Source organism: Sphaerodactylus townsendi, linkage group LG11, assembly GCF_021028975.2.
Source record: "Sphaerodactylus townsendi isolate TG3544 linkage group LG11, MPM_Stown_v2.3, whole genome shotgun sequence".
Taxonomy (NCBI): Eukaryota; Metazoa; Chordata; class Lepidosauria; order Squamata; family Sphaerodactylidae; genus Sphaerodactylus; species Sphaerodactylus townsendi.
This window is the reverse complement of record NC_059435.1, coordinates 55,466,440-55,482,141: the sequence shown is the minus strand read 5'-3', so window position 1 is coordinate 55,482,141 and position 15,702 is coordinate 55,466,440. Positions and strand designations below refer to the sequence as shown.

At 42.3% G+C, this 15,702-nt stretch overlaps 1 protein-coding gene across 2 annotated transcripts in view; it reads right to left on the bottom strand.

The window, feature by feature from the left end:
- The window catches only part of PLXDC2 (plexin domain containing 2), a 247,278-nt gene that overhangs the window by 177,437 nt on the left and 54,139 nt on the right, over positions 1 to 15,702 (bottom strand). Inside the window, exon 2 of one of the 2 annotated variants that reach the window (XM_048510914.1) lies at positions 1,968 to 1,999. The exons of the other annotated variant lie outside the window; for it this stretch is intronic. Coding sequence (XP_048366871.1) covers positions 1,968 to 1,992 — 25 coding nt within the window. The 5' untranslated portion in view covers positions 1,993 to 1,999. The remainder of the gene's footprint in view (positions 1 to 1,967; positions 2,000 to 15,702) is intronic. 2 annotated transcript variants of the gene reach the window in all.

Here is a 15,702-nt window from a genome sequence, read left to right as displayed (position 1 = left end):
TCATTCAGCTACTTTATGGTTCTTTTCCCTCAAGAATTGCTCACTTGCAGGTATTTACTATCACTGGGGTGCTGTGTGGTTTCCAGTATGGTTCTGGCATTCTCTAGCGATGCCTGCAGATCTGCTGGCATCTTCAGAGGATCCTCTGAAGATGCCAGCCACAGATGCAGGCGAAACGTCAGGAGAGAATGCTGCTAGAACACGGCCATACAGCCCGGAAACCACACAGCACCCAAGTGATTCCGGCCGTGAAAGCCTTCGACAATACATTTACTATCACTATTTGTGTATCCGTAAATACAGATGTAATGCTTCACAATATTTCACCTCATGATCTGATATCTATTGCTTCTATATTAAGTGTTTTTGCTATTAAATAAGAGTGATGATGTTGCTTTTAACAGCTGCATTGGAGGAACATGTCTGAACTGACTGAAGCTCTCTTACAGGAGGTATTGGAGGGCCCCAGGTTTCTTGTGCTGAGGGATTTCAATGTCCATGTCAATGATGTCTCATATGGAACTGTGGAAGACTTCATGGATGCCAGGACAACTCTGAGGGTGTCAAAATGTGTTTCTGGCCCATTTTAATTGTCAGATCGCCATTTGGTGAAATTTGGACTATTGATACTGCCTGTCCACTGCTGCAACTGATTGAGATGGTCTGCTCTCAGAGCAAGATGGAATCTGAAGGATTCCTGAGGGGTCTGGGGAAGTTTCCATCCAACATGACTGGTGTTCTTGTGAGGCCCTGGTCATGCTATGGAATGGCGAGATGACCAAGGCCGTTGACACGATTGCTCCAAAGTGCCCTTGGCCTACCAGTAGAGCTTGGATAGCCCCCTGGTATATGGGGGAGTTTAGGGCTATGAAGCAGTTAGAACAATGGCTTGAGCACTGATGGAGAAAACTTGCTGTGAATTTGCCCGGACATCTGTGAGAGCTCATTACTGAGCCTCCCAGATGGTGGTGAAGGCAGAGAAGAGGGTTTACTTCTCCATCTCCATTGTGTCTACATACAGCCATATAGTTGAACTCTTCTGAGTGGTGAATGGGTTGGTATCCATCTCCAGGTGGAGGGGGGGCCAGCTCTCCCCTCAGAGGTCAGCTGTGATGATTTTGCAAAATATTTTCAGATTTGTATGGAGTAGGACTCCATGGTTTTGAATGATCCTGAGGTGATACCCAGAAAACCAGGTTATACGGGATCAATTTCAATTATTGCAACCCGAGGACATAGACAAGTGGCTTGTAACCCATGTAAATTTACATGGGTAAAGTGTTGTGTAATGGACTGTTAGTGTTGCATATAATTTATTGATTTAATAATGAGATTTTAATTATGTGTGTTAGCCACCCTGATCCTGCCTAAGGTCAGTGAAGGTAGGACATCAAGTTGAATAAAATAAATAAATAAATTGCAGGGTTGTGGCTGACCACTGTTCATTGGGTCCTTGGGAAGAGTGGCGTAATCTGTCTAATTTAACTGCATAAAGCAGAACATGCTATCTGGGAAGAGAAAACACACTGAGGAATCAATTCTATTTTTTTTTCTTTCTATTTTATTCAGGGGGGCTTACTCCCAAGAAAGTGTTCTTAGGATTGCAGCCTGAGTTACTTAAGAGAATTTGTGGAGTGGCTTTGCAACTGAAGAAGGCAACGGACAGGTACACGTTCCTCCTTACCCCATTATATCAAAAAAACCAGTCACCTGAATTTTCCTCAGCATTGCAGGAGGGCTACTGCAGGCTTGCATCAAGAAATGCTGTTAGGTGCCAGTGTGCTATCAAGAGTAGAAGGACTTTTGCCCCCTGTTCTTTGGGTCTGCACAGTGCTGGCCATCAGAACAGGCTAATAAAAGAACAGAGTATTTCATCATGACCTCTATTCAGTGATGCAGAGAGAGAGAGAGAGAGACAGCGAGTAGCTGTTTTTTGAGTGAAGGGGAGAAAGGTATAAAAATACAACCTGTCATCTGTGGATACTGTCTCATTGTCAAGCTGTAAAAACAACAGAAGAGAGAGAAAATTAGGATAATAAATTACAGTAACTCTTGTCTGGAGAATGAACACCGAAAAGCAAAAGTAATTGGAAATGGCAAATTCCACAACAGAACTCTGCACCATTCTCCCATAATTTTGAAATACGTATTTCAGTTTCCAAACTGTAAATATCTCCAACTTCTCTTTGCTAACTTTTAAAATAAAATGGCATGTGGCACAGCAAGATAACATTGCTAGAGGAAAAATGTATAAACTTGTGCAGTTCATAATGAAAACATCTTTTTCATATCAATCTATGCACTGCAGGCAATTTATTTTCTTGCAGATAAGAGTCAGTCACTGTGATGTACATAGCTACCAACTTTTGTCAAACTGGAAGTTTTCATAAAACCCAAACATTTAAAATATTTTGGAAGGATCTAAATATACCTGAAAAAGCAGAAGCATGCAACCTCCAGGTTACAACTTAGCACCTGTCATTCTTTATTGTTTTATTTTGAACACTGAGCACCTGCTCTTTCTCCAAAAGCCCAAGCCCCTCTTCATGGTTCTCTCTAACCTCTGGCCCTTTCTGCACGGGCCAAAAACAGCATCCTAGGGATGGCCAAAACGCCGTCCCTAGGGAGCTGTTCGCTCCCCCCCAGCGGCGCGAAGTCGCCATTTTCCCACTTTGCTCCACGAGCGAGGTTGTTGAGAAGGGACGGCTTCCCGTCGGTGCGGTGCGAACTGCACCACAGGGAAGCCGCCCCTTTCCCTGTCGCTCCCACTCACCTGCCTCTCCAGCATCGTTCTGCAGGGACCCGCCCACACTGTCCTCCGACCTCCAGGGGTCAGAGGGCAGCATGGGTGGGTCCATGCAGCCCTCCAGAATGATGCTGGAGAGGCAGGTGAGTGGGGGAGGGTGACCTCTCTGTGTAGGGAGGGACCTGGGACTGCTCATGTGAGCAGTCCCCACACCTCCACTGGCATAAATTATGCCGGTGGAGAAGCCCTGCTGCCGCCGTGTGGAAAGGGCCTCTGTGAGGCAGGTAAGGTTGAGCAGAGTTGGTTAGTTCTTCAATACCGTGCCTCACACTTGGTATACAGCCACAATTTTAGTACAAAAAATTAAACACTAATGATAAAACGAACATTCTTTTAAGAACTTTGTCAAGTACAAGTTGGAGCACATTATCAAAAGAATATTTAATGTTAACTCCAACCAACCTCTTGTGTAGTCAACAATCATGCAGTGGCCTTTGATAGCAGCGATCCCATGCATCACAAGGTGGGTGAAAAGAGACCTACACTGCGTATTGCTTAGAAAGACTGTAAATGGCTCACACTCACGCACAAGGGCCTCCTATAAAAACATGTGGAGTATAAATATTTTAATAAATATATAAATTATATATATGGGATGGGTAAGCAAGAACAAAGATATAAAAGTATTATTGAAAGTTTACAACTATTAAGAATCTTTGCACCTCATATTTAAGACCTTGTTGATTCCATGCAGACAACACAACTTTTTTTCAAAAGAATTAAATCCTTGCTTTGCAAAAGGATGCAAAGAACTAGACAGCCAAATATATGATTTAATTTAAAAGAATCCTGTTTCTAAAAGATGGAACACATCACATATTTATGTATATCAGGAGTTGCCAAAATTACAAAAATCAAAAGGTTACTGGGAGGAAGATTATCCCATGGTAGCGCAAAGTTTTGATCAAAAATATTGAGTTGGATATACTGACTCTCTTCCACAAAGTCTTTCTTCAGTGGAGAACGATCCTTCCTGATAATTCTCCATAAAAGGATCTCTTTGTCCATTATCCATTGAAGAAAAACTAAACAAATAAAATAACTGGATTCAGAGAGGCAGAATATGTACAGAGCAAGAACTTAGACTTGCCTCATCCGTGATTGCCATTTTTTTCTTTTTATGCATGCCCATTGGTGGATCAGGACCAGAATGATCTAAACGTTTGCTCCAGAAACAGGAGACAAAGATTTGATTCTGAAAAAGTAGTTTGCTTTCATTACAAGCAGACAGAAATAAGTATGCATATGACAGAATGCTCAGCCATCCTTGACTAACAACGTTTCTATAATTTGCAAAAGAAGCAGGCTTCATCTTAAGCTTTTTTCACACTATTCTCGCAGCCAGTGCAGCATCCTTTCACCTTGATTTAAATCTTTTATAACAATGAGAAAAGGGAAGGGAAAATTGAGAGAGAACAAAATATTCATTGTTTTTTTAAAAAATGTAAAGAACAACTGGTTCAACACATTTTTAAAATAGCCTCTCTAGCATCAGCTTGATCTGAAGCAATTACCAGGTGATATTATTGAGATCCAGGTCCTGAAAAGTTTCAATTATTTATTTGTGTAGCATGGTGGAGTGGTGAAGAGTAGTGGACTCTAACCTGGAAAACCAGGTTTGATTCCCCACTCTTCCACAGGAAGCCTGTTGGGGGATCTTGGGCTAGTCACAGTTTTCTCAGAAATCATGCAGCCCGACCTACCTCACAAGGTGTCTGCTGTGGGAAGAGGAAGGCTAGGCATTTACAAGCCATTCTGAGACTCCTTACAGTTTAGAAAAGTAGAGTATAAATCCAAACTCTTCTTTCTTCTCCTCCTCTTTTAGTAGGATGTTCTCTTCCTGGCCAGTTAGCAATTTTATTCACAAGCCTGACAAAATTTAGTCTCCACTGAACATTTTCCTTATTGCTGCATGTTTTCAGGTATTCAGGAAAAAAAACCCTCTGAAAAGTGGCATTCATTTAAAACACAGGTGTCAAACTCACGGCCCTCCAGATGTTATGCATGATGCTGGCAGGGATGATGGGAACTGTAGTCCATAACATCTGGAGGGCTGCGAGCTTGACACCTATGATTTAAAAGGTCGCAATATTCAAATAAAAGACAATGCTACTTTATAGGTGCCACAATAACAAGATCCAGAATTCTTTGTGTTGCTGAATAGCTTGCTGCTTTCCACTGGGACTACTGATCCACTAATGGCTGCTGGACAGCAGAGGGGTGGTTGTAGAAACCGTCAGATAGTTAATATAAATAATTAGGATGGTCCTCATACATTCTGGACTACGGAAATTGATGCGAGAGAAAGAATAAGCAAAGTCTACTTTTCAGTGGCGTATCTACCTAGGGACAAGGGGCACCCCTTGTCCATGGGTGCCACTCTTCTGGTCATTTGGGGGGGCGCAAAATCAGCCCCCCATGTGACCAGGAAGTCCTGCTGCCTCATTGTTTTCACGTGCCTTGACCCCGTCCATGTGTCACCAACATGGCCGAGGTCGGGGCGCTCGAAGACCATGCTGCCTTATTGTCTCCGAGAACCCCTGACCCCGCCCATCTCAGTGACACATGGATGGGGTCAAGGCATGCAAAAACGATGAGGCAGCAGGACTTCCTTGACGTCACTGTCTCTGAGCTCATGAATTCTCATTTATGTATTTAGCCAGCCATGTTGTCAACATGTATTAATCTATGCTTATTATAAGGATGAATGTATATTTTGTATGAAAACTTCCCTGATTTTTTTCTAAATTAGTATAGTTTGTGCATTGCTGTACTCTTTAAGAGCCAGTGTGGTATAATGGTTTAGAGCAGGTGGATTCTAAACTGGTGAACCAGATTTATTTCCCCACTCCTACATTCCTGCTGGGTGACCTTAGGCTAGCCACAGATCATTCAGCATTCTCTCAGCCCCACCTACCTCACAAAGTGTCTGTTGCGAAGAGAGGAAGGGAATGGAGTCTGTAAACTGGTCTGAGTCTCCTTACAATAGAAAAAGGTGGGTATAAATCCAAACTCCTCTTATGCTTCTGCCTCTACATTGTGTATTAGCGTCTGCAAACATTACTGTTTGCTAAGGGTGTCTGATGTGAAGGGGTTTTGCATTTAGGGTCTACATCCACATCTTTGTTTTAACAAACATCTACTTGCAAAATAATGTCTTTTTATTGTGTTATGGATGAAGCATGAACACAACTAGCACTTCAGCAAGTCCCCTTATCAGGCAGTATGTTACTCTGAAAAAGTAGTGATCTAGTGATCGTTCATGTTAACACAATGCATAATAGTAGTCAACAAATGTAGTCTACCTCTTATCAGCAAACTTTTCTGAAGTGTGGAAATATGTTTTAAGAAATATTACAATTCAACAAAGTTATTTTCCTTTCAAAATACACAACTTTTAAAAAGTTTTTTGTCATGCCGTTCTACTTCCCAGACCAATCTAATGTGGGTAGATCCAATCTGCTTTTTCACTCAAATCTCATCTCATTTGTCCACACAGATCCCATTATCCTCAGCACAGCTTTTGGGGCTATAGGAAGAATCTATTTTTTTCTCAAATTTCCTTAGTTCTATTGTCTATATCCAACTTTCTGTCTATCTTTTTATCATTCACAGCAATACAAGTCATAATTGCACTGTGGTCCAAATTGGCACATCTCTCCTTTAGATGCCTTGTGCCTGTTGGGTGTTCCAAATTAATAAATATGAATTACCTCTAACAGCAACACATCAATACAATCACAAGAGTCATAATACACAACACTGTTTATCATTCTGGTATACTTGTCTACCCAAGGTGAAGGATTGTTTTGATCCATAGATGAGCTGGTCCAGTATTATTCAGTCCAAACAACTGCAAAAGATCCAGCAACCCTAATATTTGCTGACCCCAACTAAGTGCAAGTTCTCATAGTCTCAGAATTTTGAATTTCTAATGGAAGTCATAATGTAAAGAGTAAAGGCAGGCTGCTGCTGAGTTAATTGGAGACAATTTCATAAACGAGGAGTGAATGCCTGAAAACGTGCACTTCTGGCTGTAAGTTTAATCCTGGAAAAAAAGCATTCTATCTCAAACAAAAAAAACCTGAAGACTTTTATACTAACCTTTTGCATGGCTTCCAGTGATCTTGCGCACTTCCCTGCTCTGTAGTTTCACTTCTCATTATGAAATGTATATTTAATCTAAAGCACTTAGCAGGAGGGCTACAGAATGTGAACAAAAATCTCATTGCTACTATTAAACATCTGCCTCCTCAGGAAAAAAATTCTCAGCCTTGATTTTGCAAAAAGAAATGGTTGGAGAGAGAAATGGTACAATAGCTTTCATGAGGAGCAAGTGTCACAAAGAACAGGGCTTTGTTTTTAACTGTTGAGAAACTATAATTGGAAACAATTTTTGAACGCGGGGTCAGGCCCTAAATTCCATCAAATGAGGGCTGTGAGATCTTGGTTACCAGAGCCTAAAATTAAAATGTCAAAGTGTCCCAGTTTGGAACTTGTGACTGTGTGTGTGTAATGCTTACAACTGCATTTCGGACAACCGTTCCTATCAAGAAGCAATCCCTAAGCCAACAATGAATGTCGGCAAAACCACTGAGTTCCATCTGAAGTGTCAGCAGACCTAGTGATCAAGAACATGCCAGTCTGGGTAGGTCTGTAAGGTGTGTGTATTGGGACGATTCCGGAGACAAATTCCACTTCCCCAAACACTAGGAATTTGTGTGCAATGTTTGCATCATGCTTCTACCTACTGAAATATACTGAATTGGTGATGTTATTTTTTTTTTTTATTTATTTATTTATTTATTTTTGGAACTTTTATACCGCCCCATCCCCGAAGGGCTCTTTTATCTCCATTTCCTGCAGCCTTTGTTCTATTTTATCAGTACTACTCAGTCACTATTCAAAGTTATCACAAGAATGCTTTCCTTGTGTTCCAACACAATGATTATATACTAAGAGCAGGCAGTTAAAGCCATCATCATGTCCCAAAGTAAGCACTTTTGTTTGCTTAAAAGCAACACTTTTCAGTGAGCCCTTGCACATATGGTAGACCTGGGGGAAAGAGAAACGCACTCCACAGCAGAGGATTTCTTGCATACATGGAACTTGTCCACAGGATCCAGGCCCATCATTCTGGAATACGGGCCCATTTTGCAAAATAATCTCTAAAGGCTCACTATTATAAGTAATTTTCTTGTACACTGGCATGCAGATTTGGAATGAACTCAGAGACCGCTGACAGTACCAATTTCCATAATATTGGTGTACTGCGCATCTAGCCCGTATAATGAAAGAAATCATTGCTGATTACATCAGCTTGCCCTGGTCACATTCTGCATTTCTTCAGAAGCTGATAATCATACTAAGTGTTTACGTATTGCTTTCAGTGGTCAATGCGGTCAAACATTATCTTACTGTAATCCTCAAAACAGCATTGTAAGTTAGAGCTCTTGAGAGACAAGTAGCTTGTCTACAGCCATCTAGTAATCTTGAGGCTGAGATTAAATGTGATCTGTGTACCTTCCAGGTCACAGATTGGTCTCTTGGTTCCCAATGCTCTCTCAGCGTCCATAATGCGCACAGTAGACATGCTTTTAAAAAATGGTCACTACTGCTCATGCTTACAGAAAAGCAGTACGGGAAATCACTCTTCCAACAAACAGAAGTGCAGTACTGATTTCAATAGTGGTATGTACAAACCTCCAACTGTCCTTTACCTTGTTAGTTCACAGTCTCAGGAACAGAAGTCCCAAGCTGTTTGTGTGTTTATTTGCTATTACCTTTGGACAGTGTGTTTGTGCATCAAGCTCAATACTTTTACTACAAAGCCTAACTATGCTTTATCTAGAGGTTGGCTATGCTCCACGGCAAGGACATGTTGACAGCTCTACTCATTTAAATGAAGCAGAGTCCTATAAATGCTTGTTAAGCTCATCAACCTTGCAGTCTGGCAATTCCAAGATCACTGCACAAATTCCCATAGCTAGCAAGCAACATCACAGTCTTCACTTCTTTCCTTAAAAACTCCCCCCTAAAGTGCTGCTTTGATTGTCTTCTGTAAAGGGAAAAAAAAAAAACCAGAATGAGTTGCAACCAAATCATAAGGGGATCCACACAGATAATTAAGTAACAAACAATTATTTGGCTAGTGTAATTTTTTTAATGAAAAACTTTAAGCTCCATTAGTATAGGATTAACAGAACTGAGGACCATGTTCCAGTAAGTAAAACAATAGAAAACTATTTAACAGAGCTAATCTATGATTGCATTCATATCACCTTATTTGTAAAGCATGGAAGAAGTCAAATGTGTACTGTACATGCATGCAGGCACACAGACACAGAAAGGAACCTGTGAGATTTATAAGGGGAATCCTAATCTGTCACTTTCACTTTCTTACCCCCCCCCCCTTCTTTATTGTTGACACAGTCACAGTCTTTTACTTCTAACCAAGTGTAGCAATCTACCCTCCTGGTCATTGCTACTTCTAAGTGAATTCCACAATTTATACATTGAGTAAAAACCTGCTGTATATTCTTATGTTCTAATAGTTATGCTCAGGCTGAGCTTGTATAAACAAAGGCCTATTATTTATGGAACACTTGCCATGACACTCCTCATCCAAGCCCTTTTTAAAGCTATCCAGGTTAGTGGCCATCACTACCTCCTGTGGCAGCATATTCCAAACACCAATCACACGTTGCGTGAAGAAGGGTTTCCTTTTATTAGTCCTAATTCTTCCCCTCAGCATTTTCAATGAATGCCCCCTGGTTCTAGTATTGTGAGAAAGAGAGAAAAATCTTTGGCACCACAACCTGAATGGCATCAGTGCAAAAATCTCTGCCTTGCAGGAACCACACCCTTGCTGCGGGGCAGGCGCCAATGTATAATCAGCCAAAGTTTACAGAATCCTGCTTCATATTTCTGAATGTGTGGTAATATCAGCTAGTACAAGAACTTCACTACTGAGAATACATTTGCCAGATTCCCTCTCAGGGTTTCCCATGATAATTATCAAGATTTAGCACCCCACTTAATGGCAAGGTTTCTACACATATTTCAAGCTAAATTGATCTTACAAATATCAGACAAAGGGAAATATCTAAGAAATGTAGAACCATCCTATGTTCTTCTTCAATCCCAGCCAGCTAGTGAACAGCAAATAGCTTGTTACAGCTTCCACAAACATTTAGTGCTTGTTCATCTAATGTTTTCCCAATTGAGTTAACAATGGTTCCCTTGGACTATTTCAGGTCCAGACAGCAGCATGGTGGGGGGAAGTCTTAAGATCCCTCTCCTTGTGGTCCTATACATCAGGCACACCTGGGAAATTGAGGTCCAAGTACAGAACTCCAGGTGAACATCTGATATACAGGTCCCATAATAGCCACATGGTGGACACAAAGACCTTTCAAAGTGCGAACTGGCCCTGTGCTTCTGTTTCCCTTTCTGTTATGGTATTTAAGCCTGCATACAGATAGCGGCTTGTCTACAAAATGACACAGTTTACTGAAATATAATCAAGGCATTAAGGTTGGTGTTTTTTTTTTCAAAACTACAATTTTCAAAGCTCCTTTAAAATTATCTCTTGCAAATTTTACCGATATTTTACTTGCCAGGTATTTATCACTGTTAAAACTATTATCCCCAGACTGAATTTACTTGGTATAAATGATGGATTTAATGTATTTTGCCATTTAATATTGATACCTTTCTTAATGTGTCACGACCAATAAGAATGGCGTCATGACTTCTAAAGTGTACTTTGGAATTACCCTGTTTTTGGCATAGTGGTGCTGGTCCAAAGAAGGCTGTCAAACTAGCACAAACACAATTCAGAAATAAGTAATTTCAGTTTCAAATTTTCATTGGTATGTTACCAGCCATGGCAATAAGTCCTCCTAATAGTGTGCATGCACACATACACACACGCTTATAGTACAAAGAATGTGGCTCCATCTCACTTTGCTCTCCTGCTGGGGATATCAAACACATTCTGGTGACTGAACTGATTGTTCTGGCATATCAATGCATTTCCTTGTTAGCTGCATTGGGCTTTTAAACAATACCACCTTCTTTGTGAATGCTTCACATCCCAGAAAAGGAACTCATAATCTTTACATATACAGAACAGCACAAGGATTAGGGATAATGTGAATTGCCTTGTGGTTTTAAATCAAACCACCACCTGGGCCCTGTGTTGTCACAGCAAAAGCTTCCATAGGCTATATAACTAAAGTAAATCCTCCACGCACCAAACTCTATGAAAGTCTATAGAAAAGAATGACTGGGGAGATATGATTGTGTTTGTCAGTCACATCAAAAGCTGGATTATTACTGCTTTTCACAGTGATGAAGGTCAGCACAAAACCTTTTAGTAGATAAAAACAGCAAGGCCTTCTAATATCTCAGGGAAGGAACCCAGTCTGAGTTCCAACATTCCCTAGAAATAGCAGAGCCAGACCTCAATGGCATTCAGCAGGCAAGAAGGGAAGATTTTCATTTCATCTGTGCTCTGTGAATGTAAATGATTTTTATGAGAACTAAGCGTAGCTACATTCCTCATGCAAAGCTAACACTGTTAACACCGTAACGATGCTTTAAATTCTCATTGTACAGTCTTTACCAGGGTCATCATGCCACCATTATTTATTTATTTAATTTACATTTATATCTTGCCCTTCCCGACAGGGTTCAGGGCAGCAAACAACAATAAATTACAATTTAAAACAGCAAAAAGCATAATCAACAAAAAGCATATCCAACCTTGCAACTTCACCTTCCTGGGAGCACAAGTGGAACCCCGTTCCTGAAAAAACTTAGGCCACGGTTCATTCTTCTATTGTTCTATTGGAACAATAGAACAATAGTTCTATTAGAAACTATTGGAAAGGAATGTTTGTGCTGCCGAGGTAGCATTCTGCCTTCTGACATCCATGGCCCCTTGGTTTTTGGCCATTGAGGGATTTGGAATGTGGGAAGTCATGAACTTGAGGGGGATTACTCTTAGGCCATTTTTGCACGGTCAAACTATCCCAGGGTGAGAATGGAAAATATCTCTGTGCAGCCAGGAATACTGCATGGTTCCCGAAGCTGCACAAGGTCTGCATCGGTTTTGCCCCACTATTTTTCCTTTGCCCCGAGACTTCCAAAAATTGCCAGGTTTGCGGTTCTTGCAAAAGATTCCAGGGTGACCAGGGTGATTGAAGTCTATAAAATTATGCATGGGGTAGAAAATGTTGACAGAGAGGTTTTCTCTGCTGCCACAATACTAGAACAAGGGGCATTCATTGAAAATTATCTGGGAAGAATTTGGGACTAATAAAAGGAAGCTTACTTCTTCAGCATAGCGTGTGATTGGTGTTTGGAATATGCAATAACACTTACGGAGGTGGTGATGGCCACTAACCTGGATAGCTTTAAAAAGGGCTTGGACAGATTTATGGAGGAGAAGTCAATCTATGGCTACCAATCTTGATCCTCCTTGATCTGAGATTGCAAATGCCTTAGCAGACCAGGTGCTCAGGAGCAGCAGCAGCAGAAGGCCATTGCTTTCACATCCTGCATGTGAGCTCCCAAAGGCACCTGGTGGGCCATTGCGAGTAGCAGAATGCTGGACTAGATGGACTCCGGTCTGATCCAGCAGGCTAGTTCTTATGTTCTTATGACCCTGCTGATGGGCAAACACCACAGGAGCAGACCCGGTATATTTTTCCTGTTCCCTCTTGTCTTTGGAGCTGGCGATGCAAAGCGTGGATTGTGCAGGGGAAAGGAGGGGAGCCGTTCCCTCTTGCCTTTGGAACCAGCAATGTGATGCATGGATTGTGCAGGGAAAAGTGGGGGGTGGGGTGGTGGAGCCATTCCCTCTTGCCTTTGGAGCTGGTGATGTGTGGATCATGGAGGGGAAAGCGGGGGAGTCGTTTCCCTCTGTCTTTTGTCAACAGGGTAAATATAAAAGATCCAGGTTGTGCAGAACAAACTGGAGTATTACTTCCCAGTCCTGCCTCAGCTCCTAGAAAGAAGCGGGGAGCCGTGCGGAGGGAGAAACTGAGATAAAATAGCCCCGGTATATATGATCCTGGGTCTACCACAATGTAATTGTGTAGAAATGGCCTTCGAAAGACAAATAATAAGAGCCTTGTTGCATGAATTTATTTATGCACGGATTTATTTGCTGCCTTTTCAGAAGACAATTTGAGATTGCTATATTCATTGGCTTACAATGACAGGATGTATTAAAATTGCTGTCTTGGGGTCTCATCAGAAGGTGGCAACTTCCCTTGATGTCCACACATACTGATACTGACTGTAGAGTGTTCTTTGTCTAATTCCAGCTCTGCCAACCGGTAGATCCATTTGAAAACAAAACCATGCAATGTGTTCAGCAGACCACCTACAATCCTTTTCCATGAAAACAGTTTCAAGAGTTGAACTAGGGAGAAACTAAGGCTGCCAAACAGGGATGGGAGAAACAGAAAACCCAAAGTTTGGCAGTTAAACAGAGTTGCCTGTGTTAATGACAAAATGGAGCTGGCTTGTGTTGTCTATTTGTCAAGATTATAGATAGTGTCCTTCCTCTGTTCCAAAAGACTTGAGGGTCAGGGAACAAAAAGATATACTTTTTGAAAGTGTCTGGTTAGTCACATATACTGAAAAGGCAGCTTCAGGCAATAAGGGGTTCTTTAAGCTAAGACTATTTAAACTTTAGACTATATAGAAAAAGGCAGCTTCAGGCAATAAGGGGTTCTTTAAGCTAAGACTATTTAAACTTTAGACTATATAGAAAAAGGCAGCTTCAGGCAATAAGGGGTTCTTTAAGCTAAGACTATTTAAACTTTAGACTATATAGAATAGATTATTAGAGAAAGGAAGGCAAAGTAGGTTCAAGATTCAGCATACAGTCCAAAGGAAAGCAAGGGTTAGGAAGGACTCAGTTTTCATACACTTTGCCACTTGTCCAGTGATGACAGCGAATTGGAAAATTCATGGAAAATCCCTGCATATTATCTGGAGAGTATCTTGGTAGTATTGAATAACAGAAAGAGCAGCATTAAAACTACTCTTTTCACTTCTTAATAATACAAGTTAAACCAGATGCTACATGTTGTTTTTGGAGAGGAGGACTTGCCTTGCAGAGAGCACCTGTCCAACACAGCCAGCAACAATTCCATTTGTTTGTGACCAGAGAGCATATCTCCCACTAGCATAGCCCATCTCCATTCAGAGAATCTGGCTGCCATTTTTCTCAATGGCTTAGAACCACTTGGCATCTGAGATAATCAAGAACAAAGGAATACTAAACAAGGTTCAGAGCTGCCAACTAACAAGCTTTGCTTCTCTTTTAATATCTCATCCAATGAAGTTAGTGATCTTTTTTGAAAAGTTTTCTCCTATTTCCCTCCTTCATCTCAGTCAAATTTCAATTTGAGATTTACTGAGAACCATTTCAAGAGCATTCTTGTAATCATAAAGGCCGTTTCCGCACAGCCTCGCTTATTTACGCCCGCCAGAGTCTTGGTGAGATTACGCAAAGCCGTTAGCGTACAGAAGCATGCGAGCGGAAGAGCCAGCAGGCGGCAGGCGACTCGCCGCGGGCACTTTCTGCACCGCCCCACTCGCGTTGTCCTCCCGCAAATGCGCAAAGGCGTGCTTGGCCCGCCCGCGCGCCTCCGGCCCCTGGAGGTCGGAGGACAGTCAATGGCGAGGCGGCACGCACTTCCACTGGCAGCCCCCGTGAGTAAACGGCAAGCGTCTTCCGGCCCGAAGCGGTTTACGCAGCGCGCAGAAACGCTCCACATAACAACAACCCTTTAAAGGGTTGTTGTTTAGAAGCGGCAAGCGCGCCCTGGGGAGGAAGAAGAGTCGAGCCGCGCTGCTGCGTTGCAGCAGCGGCATATGAAACGGCCTGGAAGCGCCTTTTTTTGGCATGACGTCTTAAATGGGCCATCACGGAAAGCGGCCAAGGCCGCTTCCGTTGTTTCCACGCCAAGAGTGCTGGCGGCGTATTTGCGCCCGCTTCCGCATAGCATGCTAACGGGAGTAGCGCTGAGGCCAGTAGACGCAGGCTGCTCCGGCATCGAGCCGCTTTCTGCATTTTTTTTCCGCTTTGTTTTCACGGAATTTCGAAAAGCGCCATAAGTGCCGCATTAAGACGCTACCCTCCGGACTTTGGAGGTCGGAGGACAGTGGGCGTGGGCTGCTTAATGCTCGCGCAGGCTAATTTTATGAGGACACCGCGGGAGTGGGCTGGAGATCGGAGATACGCTGTTCGCTGCTGCGCTGTTTGCATCGCTACACAAGAGGGAAGACGCCTTCTCTTAACAACAACCCTTTAAAGGTTAGTTGTTTAGGGCGGCTTTGACGCTACTTCCGGGGAGGGAAGAGATAGTCGCCGCTGGCGCTGCAGCAGCGCCAGAACGGCGCGCCGTGGGGCCTCTTTTGCTCTTGCGCCGCCATAAATGGGCCAGCCATGGAACGGCCAAAGACATAGGAAAACCACAGTGACTGTTTTTCATACCCAATAACAGATCCAAATTATGTCTGGACAAAGTTCTCTCAAAACTCTATGGGTGAAATGAAAAGTTAACATGGCCCAGGAGGAAGTTGGGTGGCTGATGAGTTGTTGCTAGTAGTACTGCTAAGGCTCCGTTCAATCCTGCTCACTATGAGCCTTCCAAGATAGAGGTCAACCAGAAGGTTCCTCAGCAAATTAAAATCTGCCATTGGTATCCTAACAAGTCAGACACAAAAAGTGTATTTGGAAATTGGACAGTGAAGTTATCTGAAAGACTGGATAAAAACAAGCCACATGGTGACAAGCATTTAATTAGCTGTTCCTACAAAAAGGATTCAGGTTGACTCACTGGGAACAATTTTAATGAATGGTTCCACAA